General features: G+C 35.1%; 3 protein-coding genes across 6 annotated transcripts in view; all 3 read left to right on the forward strand.

Moving 5' to 3' along the window:
* The window catches only part of LOC113520320 (uncharacterized), a 58,083-nt gene extending 51,171 nt beyond the window's left edge, over positions 1–6,912 (forward strand). For 3 of the 4 annotated variants that reach the window (XM_026905622.3, XM_052898138.1, XM_052898139.1), the window contains exons 3-7: positions 1,859–1,963; positions 2,261–2,518; positions 2,699–2,907; positions 3,708–3,777; positions 5,279–6,912. In XM_026905622.3, the coding sequence (XP_026761423.2) occupies positions 1,859–1,963; positions 2,261–2,518; positions 2,699–2,907; positions 3,708–3,777; positions 5,279–5,518 (882 nt within the window). In that variant the 3' untranslated portion in view covers positions 5,519–6,912. Of the gene's footprint in view, positions 1–1,858; positions 1,964–2,260; positions 2,519–2,698; positions 2,908–3,707; positions 3,778–4,121; positions 4,245–5,278 lie in introns of all 4 variants that reach the window. The other variant, XM_052898140.1, reaches the window with a different exon arrangement.
* A 2,257-nt stretch (positions 6,913–9,169) lies between these two features.
* On the forward strand, positions 9,170–15,005 carry LOC113520350 (actin-related protein 10). The gene is made up of 8 exons (XM_026905666.3): positions 9,170–9,398; positions 9,477–9,629; positions 10,396–10,504; positions 10,823–10,931; positions 11,643–11,786; positions 12,301–12,512; positions 13,965–14,092; positions 14,348–15,005. The coding sequence occupies exons 1-8, from the start codon at positions 9,322–9,324 to the stop codon at positions 14,562–14,564; spliced, it is 1,149 nt and encodes a 382-aa protein (XP_026761467.2). The 5' UTR covers positions 9,170–9,321; the 3' UTR covers positions 14,565–15,005.
* Positions 15,006–15,446: 441 nt separating this feature from the next.
* On the forward strand, positions 15,447–17,712 carry LOC113520303 (small glutamine-rich tetratricopeptide repeat-containing protein alpha-like). Its single transcript, XM_026905595.3, has one exon. The coding sequence runs from the start codon at positions 15,584–15,586 to the stop codon at positions 16,448–16,450; it is 867 nt and encodes a 288-aa protein (XP_026761396.1). The 5' UTR covers positions 15,447–15,583; the 3' UTR covers positions 16,451–17,712.
* The last annotated feature ends 2,982 nt before the right edge of the window (positions 17,713–20,694 follow it).

The following is a 20,694-nucleotide window of genomic DNA, read 5'->3' on the forward strand; positions in this document are numbered from 1 at the left end:
ATACATTTTTTGCGCTTACATTGCAAACGCTGGCTGAACCCCACGAGATAAATTAAAATAATGTGTAGTACAGTATTGTACACCTTAAAAAGGTTAACAAAAAAGTTTGCTATGCTATATGTCTATCTCTTAAGGATAACCCACAATAACCATTGTTTATCCATTACATTTTACGGAAAAAAATTGCTTATTTACGAAGTGATTTTATGCAATACAGCATTATTTTTTATCCAATTAAGTACCTTAAGTACATTGTCCATTTACAGCATGTAACTTAAATTAATATTTCCGAGGATATTACATTATCATTACTATTTAGTATCAGCATTGCGCCCGTGCGAAGCCGGGGCAGGTCGCTAGTACATTGTAATCCTTAGTGATAAATACACCCAATCAGGTCGATTCCCCCTGGAAACCATCGTGGTTAATTCTAGTGGAATTCGTCACGATAGGCTAACTGACCTGCTTTCATTGTCACCTATCGTCTCTCACTGGTGCCCCGCCAGCGTATACCGATAGCATGGACTGGGTTGCTATTCCATTATCACCCTTAAAACAAATACCTTAGTTATATTTTTTATTATTATTTCAGCCATTAACTGTCCAGTGCTGAACATAAGCCTTCCCCCTTTAGGGAAATTTTTCCAGTAGTTGCCACGCTTGGCAAGCGGGTTGGTAAGCGCAATTAGGCTTTTACAGATGTTTTAAAAGGGACGCTGATATTAGTGATATTGCAAACGTGTAAATCATTTTGTTTACCATTTGTTATGAAAATAAAAATACTTTTGTCCTGGTAAAGTTAATGATGTCAAGAGAAAATATTATAAAAAGAATAATATAATGTTGGCCATTCTAAGTTGCATAAAAAAACCTAAAATCGAACTCGCAACCATTGGAAAATAAGGCAAGAAGTAAACAGCTGACCCATCTTTACCATATTGTCCCACGTCGTTTCCAGAAAACTGTTAGTTTTATAGATACTATTGCATTTTAACATTGCTTTAAATACACAAGAGTTCATGACCTCTTTGTAGTCACTTTGCTATAACAATGACCGGAATTTGCATAGCTCGTGTAAACGTTGCGAAAAACGAAGAAAAATTTAAAGAAACATTTTTTCTTCTAAAATCGTTCAAGCGCATAGAAAATGCAATTTATTTACATTGGTATTAAGGTCGCAACTTGCGTTGTGTGTATATTTTACATGTAATTTTCAACTTAATTTCATTTCTACAAACTTTTTCACATATAGTAAAGGGGTAGTTCTTTAACATCTATTCCAACTGATGTAAAGGTAAATTTGACTCTCTTTTCCGCGCTTAGTCTCTTATTTGGACCGTTGTACGTATGAACTGATATGATATGATAGTAAAAAGAATACGAATATCTTTATTTCCTTAAACAAAATTAGTTTAATAGTATATACAGATAAATATATACTGGTAAAATAGTCGTTTAAATTTCGCCTCCTGTTATCAAAAGTTTTTAAACGGCTTTACGTGTCCTTCGAAGCATAAAGCAAGTGGCAATCATTTTTAAATGACTCAAACATAAATTTGTGAACTCAGAAGTTCAGGCTGGACTTCAATTTGGAGAGCCTCGAACGGTAGTCAAGCATTATTTGACACAGCTGTACTAGTATATCACATATTAACTGTTTCCTGCGGCTTCGCTCGTGGTCATATCTTGATATTACCTGTGACCTTCCTCAAGAAATGAGCTATCAAATACAAAAAGAACTTTTCAAATCCGTCTAGGTACCTAGTTTCAGAGATTAGCGCATTCAAACAAACAAGCTCGTAAGTTTTATCTTAGTACAAATAAGTAATTGCTAATCATTGTAATTATTAAATTTCAGGAAACGCTGGCAACACTGAACTTAGGTGCTCCTGGTTCTGACTTGAGCGAACGAAACAAACGCACGATTGGTATCCTCAGGCAGCTCTTCCCCACTCTTACACAGGTATAACAATTAATCTTTAGTTAAACAGCCTACAAACAAAATTTATAGTTCTTCTGAATGTTATTTAAAACGTTCTCTTTGTTGTAATAATCTACAACAAATATTTAATTTATTTTTAAATATTTGTTAAATAATTTACCTGAAATATTAATAAAAATCATTATTGTCATTTTAACATAAAACCTTATAAAACAGAGTTGATTGCGATAATATTCTTTCGCAGGCTATGGAGTAGCCTAACAATTTCAGAGCGCATCCTGATAATGGCCGGTATCCTAAGGACGGTGTATGTTCTAGATAATCGAACAAAAAGTACAGCAGATCACAAGTATGGTGCTGCAGACCTTCGGTCCTGTAGTTCTAAGGGCGTTCCTTGGCGGAAACCGGAATGGGGGCGGCAACAAGGGAGGTGGAGGTGGCTCCGTCGAGCTCGATGATGACGATGATGACGACGAAGACGACGTGACGCCTGTGTCTTCTACGACAGAAGCAACCTCAACTACAGCCGCCGACGCTGCGAAGCTGAGAAGAAAACGGGCGCTCTTCTTCCTGCCGGTATGAGGGTCGCAATATCGCGCATTAACACCAGCCTGCCTGGGGACGGCAGAGCGGGCGCGCGCAGACCGCACGCCTTCATCGCCATCGTCATCGTCACATCATCGTTTCGCCGTCACTGACAATTCCATTATAAAATGTTGCCACAACCGAAATATTGATTATTTACTTGTCTTGCAGAACGCGATTGCCGAAGAGAACCAGTTGTTGTCTGGAGCTGAGTCACAACAAGCTGAAGTTCGGGTAGCGTTCGGTGAAGGCCAAGAAGGACAAGACCAGCAGGTAGCTGCCAGTGAGGATCAACAGACCGCTGCTCAAACCAATTCCGCTAGTATCGATGAGATCACACTCGACGATGCTGACAGCAGTGAAGAAAATAGAAACAAAAGGTGAGCAAATACATATTTTCTCTGGGTTCTCATTCATTAAAAGATATTACAGTTCTTTATTGACATTAGTCATTACAATAATTTTTGATATAAAAAAATTGTGTAAATTATTAAATTGAAAAACTAAATAGATTGATGAACTTATGAAATTGTTTCGTATTCGTAAAGAATTTCGTAAAGGTTCAATTTTCTAAATAACTACATTATTTTAAATTTTTTTTAAATCGAGTCAGATCATTTTTTCTTACTTATAAAACAAAATTGTAACTATATAATAATGAAATAAATTAAAAAAAAAACACTGCACTAAATTGAATGCTATTTTGTGAATTATTTTGTGATTATGAATACACAGTTGTATCTATAAAGATCGTACTTAAAATCTAGTGCATGTTTTATCCTAAAATCCATGCGAACAAAGTCCTAAGTAAAAGCTAGTGCAACCATAATTAGAAATAAATACATGTGTATTTACAGAATTTGTAAAATTGACCCTTTATCTTAATGATAGAAGACGTTCACGGTGTGTAAATAGCAACGACATTGATCAACAATAGACTTAAAGTACATATTGTTTTTGCTTGACTTTTCAATTCGCACGTTTCGATTTCTTGGGCCTGTGCTGTATCAAGTCGTAAATGTATTCACATTACATGATCATGTAATCATTGCGTGTTGTTACCACCAGTTTAAATGTTTGTTTGTACAAGAAAATTGAATAATTCTATCCATTTCACCTGTATATTACTGTTTCTAGAGTATTCTACGAGTTTTTAATAGGTAAATGTTTTAAATTGCAGATTCTTATCTGGAGGTGGACAAACCCCTTCCGCAGGCGGATCTGGCAACTTCTTGTTCGATATCGTTAGGGTAAGATTCTTAAGATAATCGTCATAGCATCCCATCAATTCTTTATGATTTTATATGTATCCTTATTCTATTATCTTAACACTATTATTCTGAATATTATAAATATTTAATATATCAAACTTCTAAAACTTCTAACTTCAGTTATGATATTACGTTGACCTACTCTTTTAACTCTTTATAACATTTCATAATAATACTGCGGTGCTAGATAGTACACAAATACAATATCTGCATAAGACAGTTGCAAATTTATTCCCATTAGTTGTACACCTAACCTAACATAGGAGAATGAAAGACAAGATTGTGTTGAGCACTAGTGCGAGTGAGAAGGATTGATGTTGCAGCGTCCAGCAGAGGCGATGGCTCGCGCAGCCGGCACAGCGTTTCGACTGTTCGCAGGAACAGATTCTCTAAACGTCGGTCTCACAGCCTCGCACACAGCAACACTGGACCCCAATAACCCACAAGTACAACATACTACACGAGCACATTTAAACGCAAACAGACACACATACGAGTAGCAAGTAGATATTAGAAGCAGCGCAGTCTCTACTTAGTGTGAAAAGGGTGCGGTTTATCGGAACAGCATGTCTTGGGAGCGCCGCAGAGTTCGTAAATGCGGAATTTTACTAAAAATCCAGAGTACAAAACAAATCCTAGAACATAGAAATAGGCTTATAAAAACAAAGTCATAATAAAATGTTCTAGTAGCGTTTATATTCTTAACTTATTTAGCATTGATTAAAAATTGGAAGATCAGAGCGACACTGCTTTTAAAGTATTGTTAGAGAATAATTTTGTACGTTATTCTTTTAATTTTATTATTTAGTCTAAACATACTTGGTTCTGTGTTCTAACTCTTGCTCTGTGCTCTGTGTTAAAATAATGACTCTACTTTTGTAACATATAAGACCTTCATTAACAATAAATCAATGAGATAAATTAAAGAAAGGATATTTATGTATCTACTGGAAATTCCGAGAAAGGATGGAAGCTTTAAGGGTAATCCTTGCAGTTCAACGCTACATTGATTAGAGACGCCGCTGGTTGGAACTATAACATTTATAGTATGCACAGTTGAATGGTCGAATAGACATATCGATGAAACAGTATTATTACCAATTTGCCTGCCTTTCTTTCCTATCCTTTCTTTCTGATCTATCCTCTAATTTCTCTCGTTGTATAATAGTAGTTATTGTATCATAGTGCACGTACTTAGCAGCTTCTTCGTTTAATAAATGTGGTAAAAAATCTGTAGATTTTTCTAATGGTTTAATAATAGTGTAATATAATGTATATATAATTATTTTTAGTCCTTTAGATATTTTAAATAAAAACCTTGTGTCCATGCAAATTAAAAATCCTTTATAATTTCTTATTTTTTTCCATAATAACTGCTGTATATAGCTTTTTAAAATTGACACTACCATCCACTTTAATTAATGGACACAAAGGCACCAAAGATTCTATAATAATACTAATAAAACAATATAAATTTCAGTTGGTATCCGGTACTTTTGCGTCGTCCTCTGCTGATCCTGGCGCTCCCGCTGATGGAGACGACGCATCCGCTGGTAAAGGCGACAACCTTACTGAGGGAGTTCCCGGACCTATCACGAGGTTATTCATCATTGCCAATAGAGGCATCGCCAACCTGATCCAAGACCTCATTCTCCGTATCGCTCAAACTTCCGAGAGGATAGTCAACTTCAAGGCGCGACTGATCACATCCATCATTTAATGCGGGAGCGTGTAGACAATTAGTTTAGATCGTAGGGTAGACATGGGCCTGGATGCGAGTGGACGCGTCTCCCAACCGCGTTGAGGAAACAAAGGCGATAAGTAACCACAGGTGTTAGTTTTAGTGATCTCTCAGATTCGTCAGAGGGAGCCACACAAGTGATCTGTGATATTGTTATTTGCATCTTTGGTCCTACCACTTATTTAAAATTGAATTAATTTTTTATACTTTTCTCTATCTCTATGTACTAATCATTCAGATATTTTTATACATGACTAGTTATTATTAAACCTGTCGGTTTCTTCTGTTGACGGCATAATTCAGCTTCGGAGCGAGATCCTAATAAAGCGCTTGTCAATTAGGTATACAATTAAATAGTTAACTTTGCGCTTTTCACTCGCTCTCGAAAAGATTGACCTTATGGGCGTAATTAGGAAGATAATATCTTTTTGAAAAACTATTAATATATTAACTTAATGTTTAGAGGCAGAATTTATGGGAATCCTATTTACCTAGTGTTGTAGTTGTTAATTTAATTCTTAACATGTAAGTATGGGTTTTTGCGGTTGCGCCTTGCGAGTTTGTCAAGCCGTTCTTATTAAAGTCTTAGAATAAAAACTTAAAGATGGAGGAAACACTAAGGTGCAGATTCAGAGCCTTTAAATAAAGTATCTGTCTTTGCGAGACCGTGATACTGTTTGTTTGAAGAATTTATAGGAAAGAGGTAGATGTAGCGTATGTACCTATTATATAAAGGGTTGTTAGGTCCCCTAATTACGTCTATAAGTGTCCGGTATGGCGGATGGGAGCGCGTCCACTCAGCGGGCCGTGTAGCGTCCGCCGACGGCTCGCAGCGGACTCGACCGTAAAACAGGCATGCTGGACTAGGGTTTCTGATCTTGGACAAAAATGCCAATCTGTTGAATCGATTCTCAGTTCGATCTTTAACAAAATTAACATTCGAAAAATTAATTTTGCAACAACTGATCAATATTGTAAGCACTCTAAGAAAAAAAGTAAACTACACAGAGAAATAATATTTTTTTAAAGGAAAAATTACACAGAAATGTTCTAATAAAAAAAAATACTACAGAAAAAATAACATTTTCATTCAATAAGATTTCTCATTAAAACAATCGATACAAAAATTTTAAGATTGATGGATCTTCGATCAATTCGAATTGAGATCAGAAACCCTATGGCAGCAGCAACGGACATTTCCACATAAGCGGGCGCGCCGGCGCTTGGCGGTGGCGTGGCGCGGCCCGCGGACCGCCCGACGCCGCCGCCATTCTGCTCAAGCTTTTTTATAACATTCTCGATTCGTTTTTATGTTTGTAAATATGTATTATAGCGGAATTTTGTATAAAATAAAACCAATTAGTTAAATTATACATGATTTTTTATTTTGCTTTCCTTTGATCTTTTCTGGACATTAGCTTTTTCCATAAGACGAGAATATAAACCACAAAGCAAGTAATCACTACATTATAATATATCCTATTATTATAATGATGGCCAAGCGGCTTTGTACAGGTTCATTTTTTATTTTGAGTTTTTCTGCTCTTGTACTGATGTTAAGAAATCAAGACAAAGTGTTTTTTCCTTTATTACATTATGAGAGTGTCAAGAAATGGTAACACGCACATATTATATTATAATGTAATGGCTACATAGAATCAACATAGTATTTTTGCATATCGCTGTCTTTCTCTTCAAGATCATAGAAGTTATATCATGTTGCTGTGTGGTTCCGACATAGAATGTACCACACCTTTCTTTCTCGTTGGTGTCGTAGGAGGCGGCTATGAGAACTTAATAGTTCAGGGATGAACAGTGGCATCCTTCTTAAGACTACCAAATCGTAACTGCGATTGTACACTCGCCTGCCAGGCGTGGCAACTACTGGCAAAATTACTCACTCACACTCAGTAGGCGCAGATCCATGTTCAGCAGCGGACATATAACGGCTGATACGATATGATAATATTATGTTGACATAGGTCCATAGTTTTATATGACTTAAAATGACAATCTCCTCTGACATCGAAACTCAAATAATGAGTGCGCCATTGCTTTACCCAAAAATAATAATAAAATACAAAAAAATAAGATCTCTTGAAAAGATCCTAATAGCTAAATTCTGCCATACAGTTTTAAAAGCAGCATGTTATCAGTGTGTAAATTTAAATAAATCTCAGTCTTTGCTATACCATTTTATTAACTCTGTATTATAAGTAATTACTGAAGAATGAGTCCATAAACTTTACTATGCACCCAATATAACAGCGACGGCGGTTCGAAGCAGATATGGTTCTCGTCAAACGAGATGATGGAACACAGCTAGAGAGAATAGTTGTCTGGACTACGCGATACCCAGAAATGAGCAGCACAGTTGTTGTTCGAGACAATTGCTTTACGGGACGAGTATACTGCATTTTCATATCTCACGCTGGTAAACAATAATTACTGAAATAGCAAATAAAATATTTGTCACCGGAGTTGGTACCGTTTTGCACAACTTGGGTCCCAATGTATAATAGCTAATTTCTTCTATGACTTGTAATAGTAAATAAGCTGAAAGAGCCTTTCTAAAAGTAACAATTGTCACTTACAGGTATGCAGAACATCTTTTAATTTTAATTGTTCATAAAAATTTGCGTGCCTATTATTGAGGCAAATGTTCTATTTGGAAAGGCCTACCATCTGTTTAATATGGTTATAATAAATTATAATATTTTTACAAATAAATAATTAATTGATGAACCTCAGACTTTTAATATACTTACACTGTAAAGTTACATCCTTATACGATGTAAACCTGGGAATCTGATAGATGAGAGAGATCAAAGATATGATAGGTAGGCATTTATAACAAGATACAAATGAGTAGTTAATATTATAGAAAATAAAAATACTTACTGGTTTTTAGTGGGTAGATGGATACTTACGTAAGTTTTTTGATACTGTATTAGATATTCATTATAAAAAAATAAAAAAACAGTATATAAAAATACCTAAAAATAAATAGATAGATAATAGGAATTCGTCCTGCTAAAAATGACAAACAATATTTTTTTTAACTCATTTTTCACTCAGTAGAGTTTATAATAAAGATATAAAATAAATTTTAATACTACGACTATAGTAATTACTAAGGTATTTACATTAGAATTAAATTTTTTTAATAGATGAAAATGAAATATTAACCTAAACCTCACTGGTCTATTAGTGAGATACCAAAAAGCGATAATAGATAGGGTTAAAGTTAAAATAATTAGCTTATAATGACCATATCATTAGAAAAAAAACAATGGTTTCCAGAGAAGTCGCAAGGTGGACTACCTGTCAGATAATTAAGTATATTGAACTTTATTTGTTGAATTAATATCTATGGCGGCACTATAGTAATTCAATTTGTAACCACAATTTAAGGACCATAATATTGCACCATGATCTTGGGTTACTTTTAGCTTGTTCTTTAGTATAATAGAATCAGCAGTGGCATAGATAAGGATAGTCATCATCATTGCTTTGAATTTTATCATTTATTTGATTTCATCTGTATTATTTTTTAGAAGCATAAATTGGCGACTCTGCTTTAAACTGTCAATGACAGAAAGTCATTCAATTATTTATGAACGTCTGCTGTCATTCATCGTTTTGACAATGACTCAGATGTCAAGTCAACAATTTTGTATTTTTATTTTATTCTAATTCTTGCATAGCATTAAACGTTTAATTTATATAAATGATTAAAAATCGTAACTAGATTTATATACTTATAAACAACCTGCACAAATATGGCTCTTTACGAGGGTATAGCCCTCATTCAAGAGAAACAAGCCGTAGTGTTGGATCTAGGCACCGATTATACCAAGTAATTCCTTTTTCTATTTATAATTGTAGAAATCTTTCGTCTATTTGCAATTTTCAATAAAATCGTATTGTATTTAAGATTTGGTTTTACTGGTGAAGCAGCGCCGAGATGTATCATTCGCTCCGAATTTTGGTGCACAACAGAGCGACGTTTCAAACGAGTATACGACTATAAAACAGAAGAAGAACTGTATGAAAACCTTGTGCACATGCTTCATCGGTTATACTTCAGGTAACAACAGCTGTTTTCCTTAAAATTATATTTATAACTGCATACATTTGGTGGTCATTTAAAAATGATCTTTTCTTAATTAAGTGTGTCCTTATTTAGCAAACACTATGATCATGAATATAGATTAATAAAAAATACTGTTTAAACACTTCTAATTAAGTTTACTTAAATTTTTTTCATTATTCATTTACAAACATTAATGTTACAGACTATTTAAATATATTTCTTTCATACAGGATACACTGTTTAGCTCAGAAACATTTATAGGTACCAAAGTTATCTGTATTTATGTGATTAAACCACTCATATTGTTTCTACTAAAAAGTTGTATTTAAAAGGTTGTATTTCAGTTTAATAATAGATTTAGTAGTACTGTAGGCTTCAGACTTCAGGAAAAGGGCCTGGATGGGCTGAGTCCATTCCAGAATTGTCTAGTGCCTACCCTAGAATTATCTGGTGCTCACACCAGGATGTGATTTAGGCATGCTAAAAAACATGTTTGAGAGTACATATATTAACTTTTTTAAGAGGCCAAATCTATCCTGGAAAATAATCTTAAATATGTCAATGCTCAGGATAGATAACATATGAGGTACTATAGTGTTATCAGTCTGTGACATCCTTGATACTGTTCAGATCTATAAGTGGCATTAACGTCTTTCCATTAAGCAATTTGTCAATATATTTATTATTATTAGTTATATAAGAATATTTAAAATTATGATTTTGCTATAAATATTATATAAATGCATATATGTTATTTCAGACATGTCCTCGTGAATCCAAAGGAGCGTAAGGTGGTGGTTGTTGAATCACTTCTTACACCAACCCTTTTCAGAGAGACATTGGCGAAAGTGCTCTTTACCCATTATGAGGTGAATCGATTTTGTTTGTGTTATAGCTTAAGTTTTATGCATGGTATTATTATTAACCCTCGCTGTATGTTCCCCGGCATAGGATGGACGACGCCTTCCTTTCTTGTAGGTGTTGTAAGAGGTAACTAAGCGAGGGCAAGGGATGGACAGCAGTATCCTTTTCAGTATGGGATCTTCTCAGCGAACAATAACATTATGAAAATTCAAAGCTATAGAATAATAAAAGAAATGTAACTTAAAACAGTCTGTTTAAATAATAATAACAAAGCTTAATAAGCAAATAAAATAAAAATTAATTAATAAAATTTTGTGTTGTAGGTTTCAGGTGTAGTGTGGGCAGACAGTCCGAGGCTGTGTGCTCTTACACTCGGAACACCAGTTGCTCTGATAGTCTCCATTGGTGCCAGGGACGCTGAAGTTGCTGCAGGTATAGATTTATTTATGTTATTCTGGAAAACTTATTTTATTACTACAAAAAAGTTAAACTTGCAATAGATATGATACTTTTTAGTGGTTACATGTTTAAAAGATAACCTAGCCTATAACAAGATTGATAATCACTTACATGCATAAATCATCTGCATAAAATAAAATATATATATATATTTATTTCATGATCAACCACAATCATTTAAGACAGAAATATTACTTAAATAATTATATAAAAGTACTGATTGGAGGCAATTTTTATATGTAATTTTTTATAATAATAATAATTTTTATTTTCAACTTTTTTTTTTGGTTATTAATATTTATTAGTAACAATGTTCTTAAAACTAATGTTAGTAAATTTATAGCTATAAACCTCTTTTTGTATCGATGTATTATTTCAATGTTGTGCATGTCTACAGTTGATGCAAAAACTATATTTTGTTTTTTAATGTATATATCTGTATTATTGTTATGCCTAAACAAATAAATAATTTAATACATATACAAAATATATGTATATATAAAAGGTGTTTTAAGCAATAAATTCTCCTATATAATAATAAAGTCATCATTTATCATTATGGCAAATTCCTCCTAGGAGAGGCTTCTGTTCAGCAATAGACAGTTAAAAGATAATAGGAACAACTGCAGGTTGGTTTCAGCTTAAAATTTTCCTTAATAACTAATTGACAATACTGTGTTCCAGTGGTGCACGCATCGGTGGTACTGCGGGCTCTGCAATCTCAGCCGTTAGCAGCGCGCGCTATCCACGACGAGCTCGCCAGGCTGCTGGACGAGGATAATGGGCAAGAACTGCATCTGTCTGATCACATTATTGAAGACATAAAAGGTAATATCCTCATTATTATCAGCCCATAAATATCTTACTGCTGGCTATCAGTCTTGTCATAGGAGAAAAATAAATATGTAAACTAGCTATATCGCACAGCTTTGCTACCATTAATTAGAACATAAAGTATGCTATAATAATTGTCTGTGAATGGTCTTATCCTAAAAAGTTTGGAACAATATCTTAGACAGTTGAGATTCCGAGGCGGCTCCCTCCTGGGAAAGATGCAGAAAGCAGTGCTTTTAAATCTCCTTGGGGCCCTGAATCCCGGCCGACTGTATTTCTGTCGGGGGTTAGTTTGCCATCTCCTCTTCTTAAGAGGGGAGATGTGAATTATTATAAAAATTTAAAGAATAATAATAATAAATTATTATTATTATTAAATTATACGTTAATTATAATAAAATACCAATTAAAATAATTTTCATATAAATTCTTTGGTCATCAAGTAGGCATATCTGTCATCCCTGTCTCCCATATAACATACAATAATTTTATTCTAACCATTGAACAGTGAAAACGTGTTTCGTGGGAAGCCGCGAACGTGCCCAGCAATGGGCAGACGGTGAACAACCGAGCCCGGCACGCAGTGTTCAGTATCCGGTGGCAGGCAGGACTGCCATCACTGTATCAGGACGCACAAGGGAGTTAGCGGCCAAACCACTGTTTGCTAGGGACAACGAGCTAGCATCGTTGCCTGATATTGTCCTGCAGTGTATTATGCAGGTTGGTGTTCACTGGAATTGAACAGAAACTCAAATAAAATGAAAAGGATGTATTTCTTGATCTTACATTCATACATATCTGTCACGCCTGTCTCCCATTAGGGTAGGCAGAAACAGTGGAACGCCAAATGCTTCGATTCAAACAAACCTCTTTCGCTTCTTCCACATTCATCAATCTTGTCATACACGCTCGTCGGTTACGGGTACTTTTAATTTGGCCCTTCTTCAGCACGTCGCCTATTTGGTCGACATACGTCCGTCTAGGGCGGCCCCTACCGACATCTCCATTCATTCATTCTTGATCTTTTAATTTAAATTTCTAGTAGACAACATCATTGCGAAATTAGCAGTGATATAAATATCGTTTTAAAAGAACTTAGAAGTGTCTCTTTATCTTTTACATATTTAATTAAAAAAGACAGATATTTCTATATTAATTTAAAATTGTTTCACAAAAAAAAAACGAACTTCAATTATGGCATAACCAGGTATTTTGATTTTAGAACTAAAGTACTGATTTTGGTAAAATTTCTGTGGAACAAATCTGTAAGTTCTTTTACTTTAGTTCTTACAGTTCTTTTGTATCTAAATGTTATATCCATCCAATTTTCCAAATCACTTTATAACTGACAAAGTTATGAGGTAACAAACATAAAACAAAATTGGATTGGGTATCTTCCACTTAAAAAAATAAAGTCGATAGATTAAGTAATATTTTGTACCTTAATAATCATTGTTATCAATACTAATATTATAAAGAGGAAATATTTGATTGTTTGTTTGTAATGGATAATGAAACTCAGAACAACTTGATCTACTTTAAAAATTCTTTCGCCTATAAAAACATATATTATCAGAGAGTAACATACGCAATACATATTTTCCAATATTACATACATATCTGTCACGCTTGTCTCCCATTAGGGTAGGCAGAAACAATGGAACGCCAAATGCTTCGATTCAAACAAACCTCTTTCGCTTCTTCCACATTCATCAATCTTTTCATACGCGCTCGCCGGTTACGAGTACTTTTAATTTGGCCCTTCTTCAGCACGTCGCCTATTTGGTCGACATACGTCCGTCTAGGGCGGCCCCTATCGACATCTCCAGTCATTCTTGCTCGATAAATCTCTTTCGTAATTCTTCTTTCATCCATTTTCCAATATTCTGTGTACTTATGCGATTCCAAGCCAGATTGCTAGTTTATAATAAATAAGTTTCATAAATCGTAAAATAAATTGTAAATTTTGCCAGCATAAGTTCATAGTCTATGGGAGAGGGTTATGTTCAAGAATGGACAAATAATGGCTGAAATAATGAAGCTAATATGAGTACAATTAAAATACCTTATAACTTGCGAAACATTTAAAAAAGATATCTTGACACAGAATAACATTCTTTAGCAGTTGGTTAATAAAGAACAAAATTACTAAACGTATTATTTAAAATACAGTGCCCCATCGACGCCCGTCGTGCTCTGGCTGAGAACATCCTGGTCACCGGTGGTACGGCGGCCATGCCCGGACTGAAAGCGCGGCTCGCCCACGAACTCAGATATCTCGTCACACAGCCACCATATAGGTATATATACTTCATTATCCTATTATATCATAATGTGTGTGGGGGGGGGGGGGGGGGGGTGGTATTAGTAATGCAGACTACCAGATGGTAAGCAGTTACCATAGCCTATGAACTCTTGCAATACCAGAGGCATCACGCACGCGTTGCCGCCCTGAAAAAACCTCTTTACTCCTTTTTTTTTTTAAGACCATACAACACCATACTGTTATAACTTAAAAGTGTATTGATGTTAATTTTAATAATGTTATCAACCAGTTCCCGTTTGATGGTGCGCACATTCAAGTTCCACCGTGCGCCCGCGCATGACAACGCGTGTGCATGGGCAGGCGGCGCGCTAGGTGGCGCCGCTGACGCCGCAGGAACACGTGCAACGCCCCGTGACGTGTACGCACGCCGTCGTCGTCTGCGCGATTGGGTGTGTCTACTCGACAACACGCCGCCCGACCATCCACATCACGCACACCAACTATAGCTACTTCTTCACACATAACCACATATAGTACACACACAACCGCTATGACGTGTGGTCTCTTCATACTAAACGGTGCATGGCTGTCGCGTTATAGTATGATATAGATGGATAGGCCACTAAAATTATAGGAACAAAAGTATATATCTATTTAAGCAAACATTTAATCGTAAGATAATATAGTTATTGGATTTATTTCGATATCAAAAATCTAACAACACAGTTTTTCTATATAAAGAAAACTGCCTAAAAACAGTTTCTATAATGGAACAGATACTTAGAGATGTTTCTGTTTAATAATTATTATAATGTTTGTATTATAATTTTTGTATAATATTAGTGGCTGTATTCATTTATTTTGTTTCAAAATTCTGCACGCTATACATTCAATTAAGTCTTAAAAAGTATTTATATGTAAAATAAAGAATAAATTATTAACAGTTATAGTGGTTTTTATTACTATACTTAGAGAAATTACATTTAAAAGGATCCATAGTTTCATATTCACAATTATTTAAAAATAATATCAGAGAAACCGAAAGACGGGATTACTAGTTACGATGACCTTGACCTTGGGGAAAATATTTAGCACTCGAACCTAACTACTGAACACAATAAGAAAAGCGCTTTATAAGTTTTATACTAGTTATGTGTAAAATTTACGAAATAACCATAGTTAATATAATAAGATATTTTTAAGACTAATTTCACTTATAGAATTATCTAAGGGAAATTGAGTATTAAAAAAGTTTTTGTTGATTATTATTCAAAGATGCATAAGTACCTGCATCTACGTACTTAAAGGTTTTGTTCTACCTGTTCATAGATTGAGAATAATATCTTTTATTCACATATTCTGTTAGGCTGTCAGTCAATTCCGTCACATCAGTCTCTGTCAGTTTGTCATTATGTTCATGTCTTGTTCTGTAATCTATCATTATTGTTGAAAAAAGCAATAGAATTTTCCGAAAGATACTTACTTGGTCAAATCGCAATAAATTCGTGTTAAACAATAATTCAAAATGTCTGATGTGAAAATTGTAGCGGCTAGTATAGTGAACTTTTTGAAACAGCAGCTTGAAAACGACGCACTAAGCTTGGATTCAAGAGAGAGCGTAGAGGTTGGTGTGCAATGTATAGAGACCGCGTTTGAATTGGGACCAGAAGATACGAGTCGCAGTGTTGATTTGTTGCAACTGGTAAGACAACAGCGCGGGGGCAGCTCATCTGCTGACCGCGCTGAGGCCGAGCGACTCAAAAACGAAGGGAATGAGCTAATGAAAGCGGAGAAGCACCGGGAGGCTTTAGAGAAGTATTCACGTGCTATTGAACTTGACCCGCGCAACTCTGTTTTCTTTTGTAATCGTGCAGCTGCGCATTTCAAACTCGGTGAACATGAAGCGGCAGTCGCCGACTGCACAGCGGCGTTGGCATTGCAACCAGACTATGGGAAAGCACACGGCCGGCTGGGTCTTGCTCTTACCGCTCTAGACAGACATCGTGAGGCGCGAGCAGCGTTTGCACGCGCATCTCAACTCGAGCCGGACAATGAATCATACAAACAGAATCTACGTCATGCGGATGAGCACCTTGCACAACGCGGCGAGCGTGGCCCACTAGACCTCGGTGGGTTATTACAGAATCCGGCGCTATTGAATATGGCAACAGAAATGCTTGCAGATCCCAACATGCAGAATCTTATATCTGGATTAATGACTAATACGACAGCACCCACTGGTGGAGCTAATGCCGGAGGCATGAATGCTCTTTTGGAAGCCGGTCAAGCCCTAGCACAGCATATGCAGGCCGCCAACCCTGATTTGGTAGAACAGTTGCGGAGACAAGTCCGTCCTCCTGGTCCAGGAGGTAATCCACCACCATCGCAGTGAAGGCTTGATACTAACCATTATTCTACTCATATCTGGATTGGGAATTATAAATTGACTATATGTGACACTTATTTATGCCTAATTTCAAAAGTTCATTTATAATAAGTGGCACTTGAATTAAAGATTTTGAAATTCTCAATTAAGTAATGAGTATTATTTGTAAGTCATTATTCAACAGTTATTAGTCAACAGACATTTCAAGGTCTTGTTTTCTCAGCCACAATCCTATGTAACGTAGGGGACCTTACACTGCAAGGTCTATATGAAATTATATAATAATTATCACTCCTGCTTATTTTAATATATAATTCTTATTTCAAATATTATTACATGTACAGTTAACTACAGAAGTATGTATTTCCTTTACAACTGCTTCATAAAACTTATTATTTGAAATATAGCATAGAGCATATTTTTGTACCCAACTGTGGATGGAGTAACAATTGAATATTTAAAATAGTTATTTATGTCGTAAGAAATTCCTTGAATTTGATGCAAATATCTATTGAGGTATTTTTTATATTATACATTTCAATAAATGTTTATTTTAGTTGTGTAATGAATTTACATATGGGAAGGTTCAGACGCATTTATATAACATTTCTGAAGGTACCATAATGCAGCAATATCTTAATTACATGTCAGTTTTCAAAAACAAACTAATTTAATTCTCAAAACTTATTAGTTGGTTAGTATATTATATAATTATCAACTATGTTACAGTACATTTATACACACTGCAGTACAGATAATATCATTTTAATAAATATGTTTATTTAAACGATATATCTTAATGATAATTTAGTGTCTCTTGCTATCAATTATACGGCAAGTTGAACAACATGGACATCAAAATTGACTATGAAACATCTATTTCCTTCATTTTGCTTTATAAGAGTCAGTTATAGATTTATATGTTATTACTGATTCACTTTCAACCACTTCCTTAATGTCTTTTTATGAAATACTTAATTACATTTCAATTATGGTTGAAAATTTAGAAATTGCCTTTTATGGTACAAACTCTCTTAATGACAGTATGATCACTTTCATGAAAATCATTAGTTAGGCTAAATTTAAATAATATGGAGTAAAACAATGATAATGTGACACTGTGTTCAGGTTATTGTAAAACAAATATATATACCAAAATAGTGTTAAATTAGAGGGAAGCTTTAGGTTTTCTCTATTTAACTGGAGATATTTCTAGATAAGATTTGAATTATTGGTTTTGTTAATAAATTTATTTCGACAAATTATAATGTTTTTGTCTTGACTTCATGGATTTTATAACAATAAGAATTGTTGGCAAACTAACTAATCTTCTAAGAGGGGAAAAGTATTGTTAGTAATGCATCCTATCAATATACCCTATCAGGTCGACCTCCACATGGTTCCCCTGGAAACCATCGTGCTGAATTTCAGGTGTATTCATCACGATGGGCTAACTGACCTGCCTTTTCATTCTTACCTATCATACCTCACTGGTGCCCCGTCAGCGTATACCGTTAGCGCAGGCGGGGTTATCATTCCATATATATATATTCTTTATTGCACTAAAACATACATTAACAACAATAAGTTAATAACAATGTTAGCAAAGACGAACTTATCTCTAAAAGAGATTCCATTATCATCATCAAAAAAAAAAAACTAATCTTCTAATTTGAAACAGATTTAAATTGACGGTTTTATAACTATAGATCCATCTCTCATTATATATAGGGGGGAAAGAGATCGACAGTAATAGGAATTAACCCCATTGCTAACAATATAATACCCTATTAGGTGGAGCTCCACGCGATTCCCCCTGGAAACCATCGTGATTGATTTATTGTTCAATTCATCCCTATAGGTCAACTTACCTGCTTCATCCTCAATTTATACCGAATTCTATGGATGATGATTGAATGGAATAGTAGCACCGCCTAGTACAGGCGGTGCTACTATTCCATTAGAATTTCATTTAAATAACGTTAATACCTATTATAGTTTGTAGTGAGTTGAGGGGAAAGGGATTGTTAATAATGGAGACTGAGAATCCCATTGCTAGCAATATACCCAACCAGGTCGACCTCCTCGCGGTTCCCCCTGGAAACTAGTTGTCTTCCTTGTCTTGTCGTTTTTAGTAACATTTCAACCAAGAGTTGTTGATAACCAAGTTATATAATTAAACCTCTCATATCTGTGACTACTATGACTAAGGTGCATAAAAACGCTGTTGTGTGTGAATCATAATAGAATTTGCTTTGTACAACACGTCGGCGAGGGTGGAAAGGGATTGTTAGTAATGGAGACTAAGAATACCATTGCAAGCAATATACCCAACCAGGTCGACCTCCTCGCGGTTCCCCCTGGAAACTGTCATGGTTATTTCCTGATGAATTCATCATGATGGGCTAACTGGCCTGTTTTCATTCTCATCTATCACCCTTCACTGATGCCCCGCCAGCGTATCCCGTTAGCGCAGGCGAGGTTACCATACCATTTACACCCATAAAAAAAAACCCGTCGGCGAAAGGAATTTGTCAATAGTATCAGCCGTTAACTGTCCACTGCTGAAGATAGCCTCCCCCTTAAGGGGACTTAGTAATTGTCAATTATTGCTAATAATATACCCTATCCACGCCATATGGAAAAACTCCAAGTGTTTCAAAAAGTAAATAGACTTCAATTATAAACCTTATCTATTTTTCTTATGCAGTTATTTATAGAAACTTAATGAAAATATAAACAAACGAATAAATGATCCGACCATAAGACCTGTGATAAGACAGCCTGTTAATGTCCAATAGCAGTGAGTTTTTTTTTTTTTTAATGGATGATAATGAAATGGTGGCCCCGTCTGCGCTATTGGCATACGCTGGCGGGACACCAGTGAGGGATGATAGATGAGGGTGAAGCAGGTCAGTTAGCCCATCGTAACAGATTCAACAATAAACCAATCACGATGGTTTCCAGGGGGAACCGCGAGGAGGTCGACCTGATAGGGTTTATTACTAGCAATGGGGTTGCTAATCCCCATTACTAACAATCCCTTCCCCCCAATAGCAGTGAGTATGAAGTAAAAATATACTAATTGATTGAATGTTTCGATTTGTTATTAGATGATCAAATTATTTAGAGAGTTTCTGTCACAGTTTTACCAAAACTTGATTAGTTTTTCAATAAATTCTATTGAAACATACTACTCGTATAACGTGTTCACGCGAAATTATTCGCAAATATTTAAGTGCCTGCAAAAATTAATTTTTAATTCTTGAATATCTGAAGTCATAATTCGGGGGAAAAAGGATTGTTAGTAATGGAGACTGAGAATCCTATTGCTAGCAATATACCCAACCAGGTCGACCTCCTCGCGGTTCCCCCTGGAAACTATCATGGTTAATTCATGATGAATTCATCATGATGGGCTAACTGGCCTGTTTTCATTCTCATCTATCACCATTCACTGGTGCTCCGCCAGCGTATCCCGTTAGCACAGGCGGGGTTACCATACCATTTTCACCCATCAATAAAAAAGTCATAATTCGGTCTCTTATTACGATGAATGTAAAGATGGATATTTATAAATTATTTGTTTGATCTTATTCGTGATTAAATTATAATTTGAGAAAAATCTAAAGCGCATCATGCAGATTAGGTTGTACCCAGTAGGTAGGTATGACTTACCAACGATTCATTTCACAACGACCAATGCTGACTCACTTTATTGGATACCACGTCTCATGTTCGTTCACCGATATGAACTACATACCTAAAGACTCACAAACTAAAACTGAACTCGAATATATGACGTCGTAATGTTATATATTTTAAATAGTATTAATTTATAATTAGTTTTATTACTAGATAATGTAGTTTTATGGAGAAAACAATAAAGAGTAGATATTTATGTATGGCACTAACTAAATAAAATATAAAAAATGCTGTTTTAAAAAACTATGGAACCGACTCCCAGCAGAAGTATTTCTGAACAGATACGACATTGAAATCTTAAAAAAAAAGCATATTCTCTCCTAAAAGGTCTGCAACACGGCGTTGGTAATCGCTTACAATCAAGCAAGCTATATGTTCCTTTGTCCCTATGTTATAAAACAATAACATTAAAAATATATGTACCTATTCTATTCTATTCGTTAGGCTAAAAGATATTTTTGTATTGCATAATAAAATCCCGGGTTCAATTCTCGGTCAGACCGGAATTTAATTTAGGAAACAAACTATTCTGAATTGGCTCGAGA

This window comes from Galleria mellonella, unplaced genomic scaffold (assembly GCF_026898425.1).
Source record: "Galleria mellonella isolate WM207_F2 unplaced genomic scaffold, CSIRO_AGI_GalMel_v1 utg40, whole genome shotgun sequence".
NCBI classification, from domain to species: Eukaryota; Metazoa; Arthropoda; class Insecta; order Lepidoptera; family Pyralidae; genus Galleria; species Galleria mellonella.

What these genes read in the sequence shown, in the direction of transcription:
- LOC113520350 (XM_026905666.3), top strand. Translation starts at nt 9,322, where the DNA reads ATGGCTCTTTACGAGGGTATAGCCCTCATTCAAGAGAAACAAGCCGTA. An exon ending in TGCTCTTTACCCATTATGAG is followed by an intron (nt 10,505 to 10,822) that starts GTGAATCGATTT and finishes TTTGTGTTGTAG; the next exon opens with GTTTCAGGTGTAGTGTGGGC. An exon ending in CATTATTGAAGACATAAAAG is followed by an intron (nt 11,787 to 12,300) that starts GTAATATCCTCA and finishes ACCATTGAACAG; the next exon opens with TGAAAACGTGTTTCGTGGGA.
- LOC113520303 (XM_026905595.3), top strand. Translation starts at nt 15,584, where the DNA reads ATGTCTGATGTGAAAATTGTAGCGGCTAGTATAGTGAACTTTTTGAAA.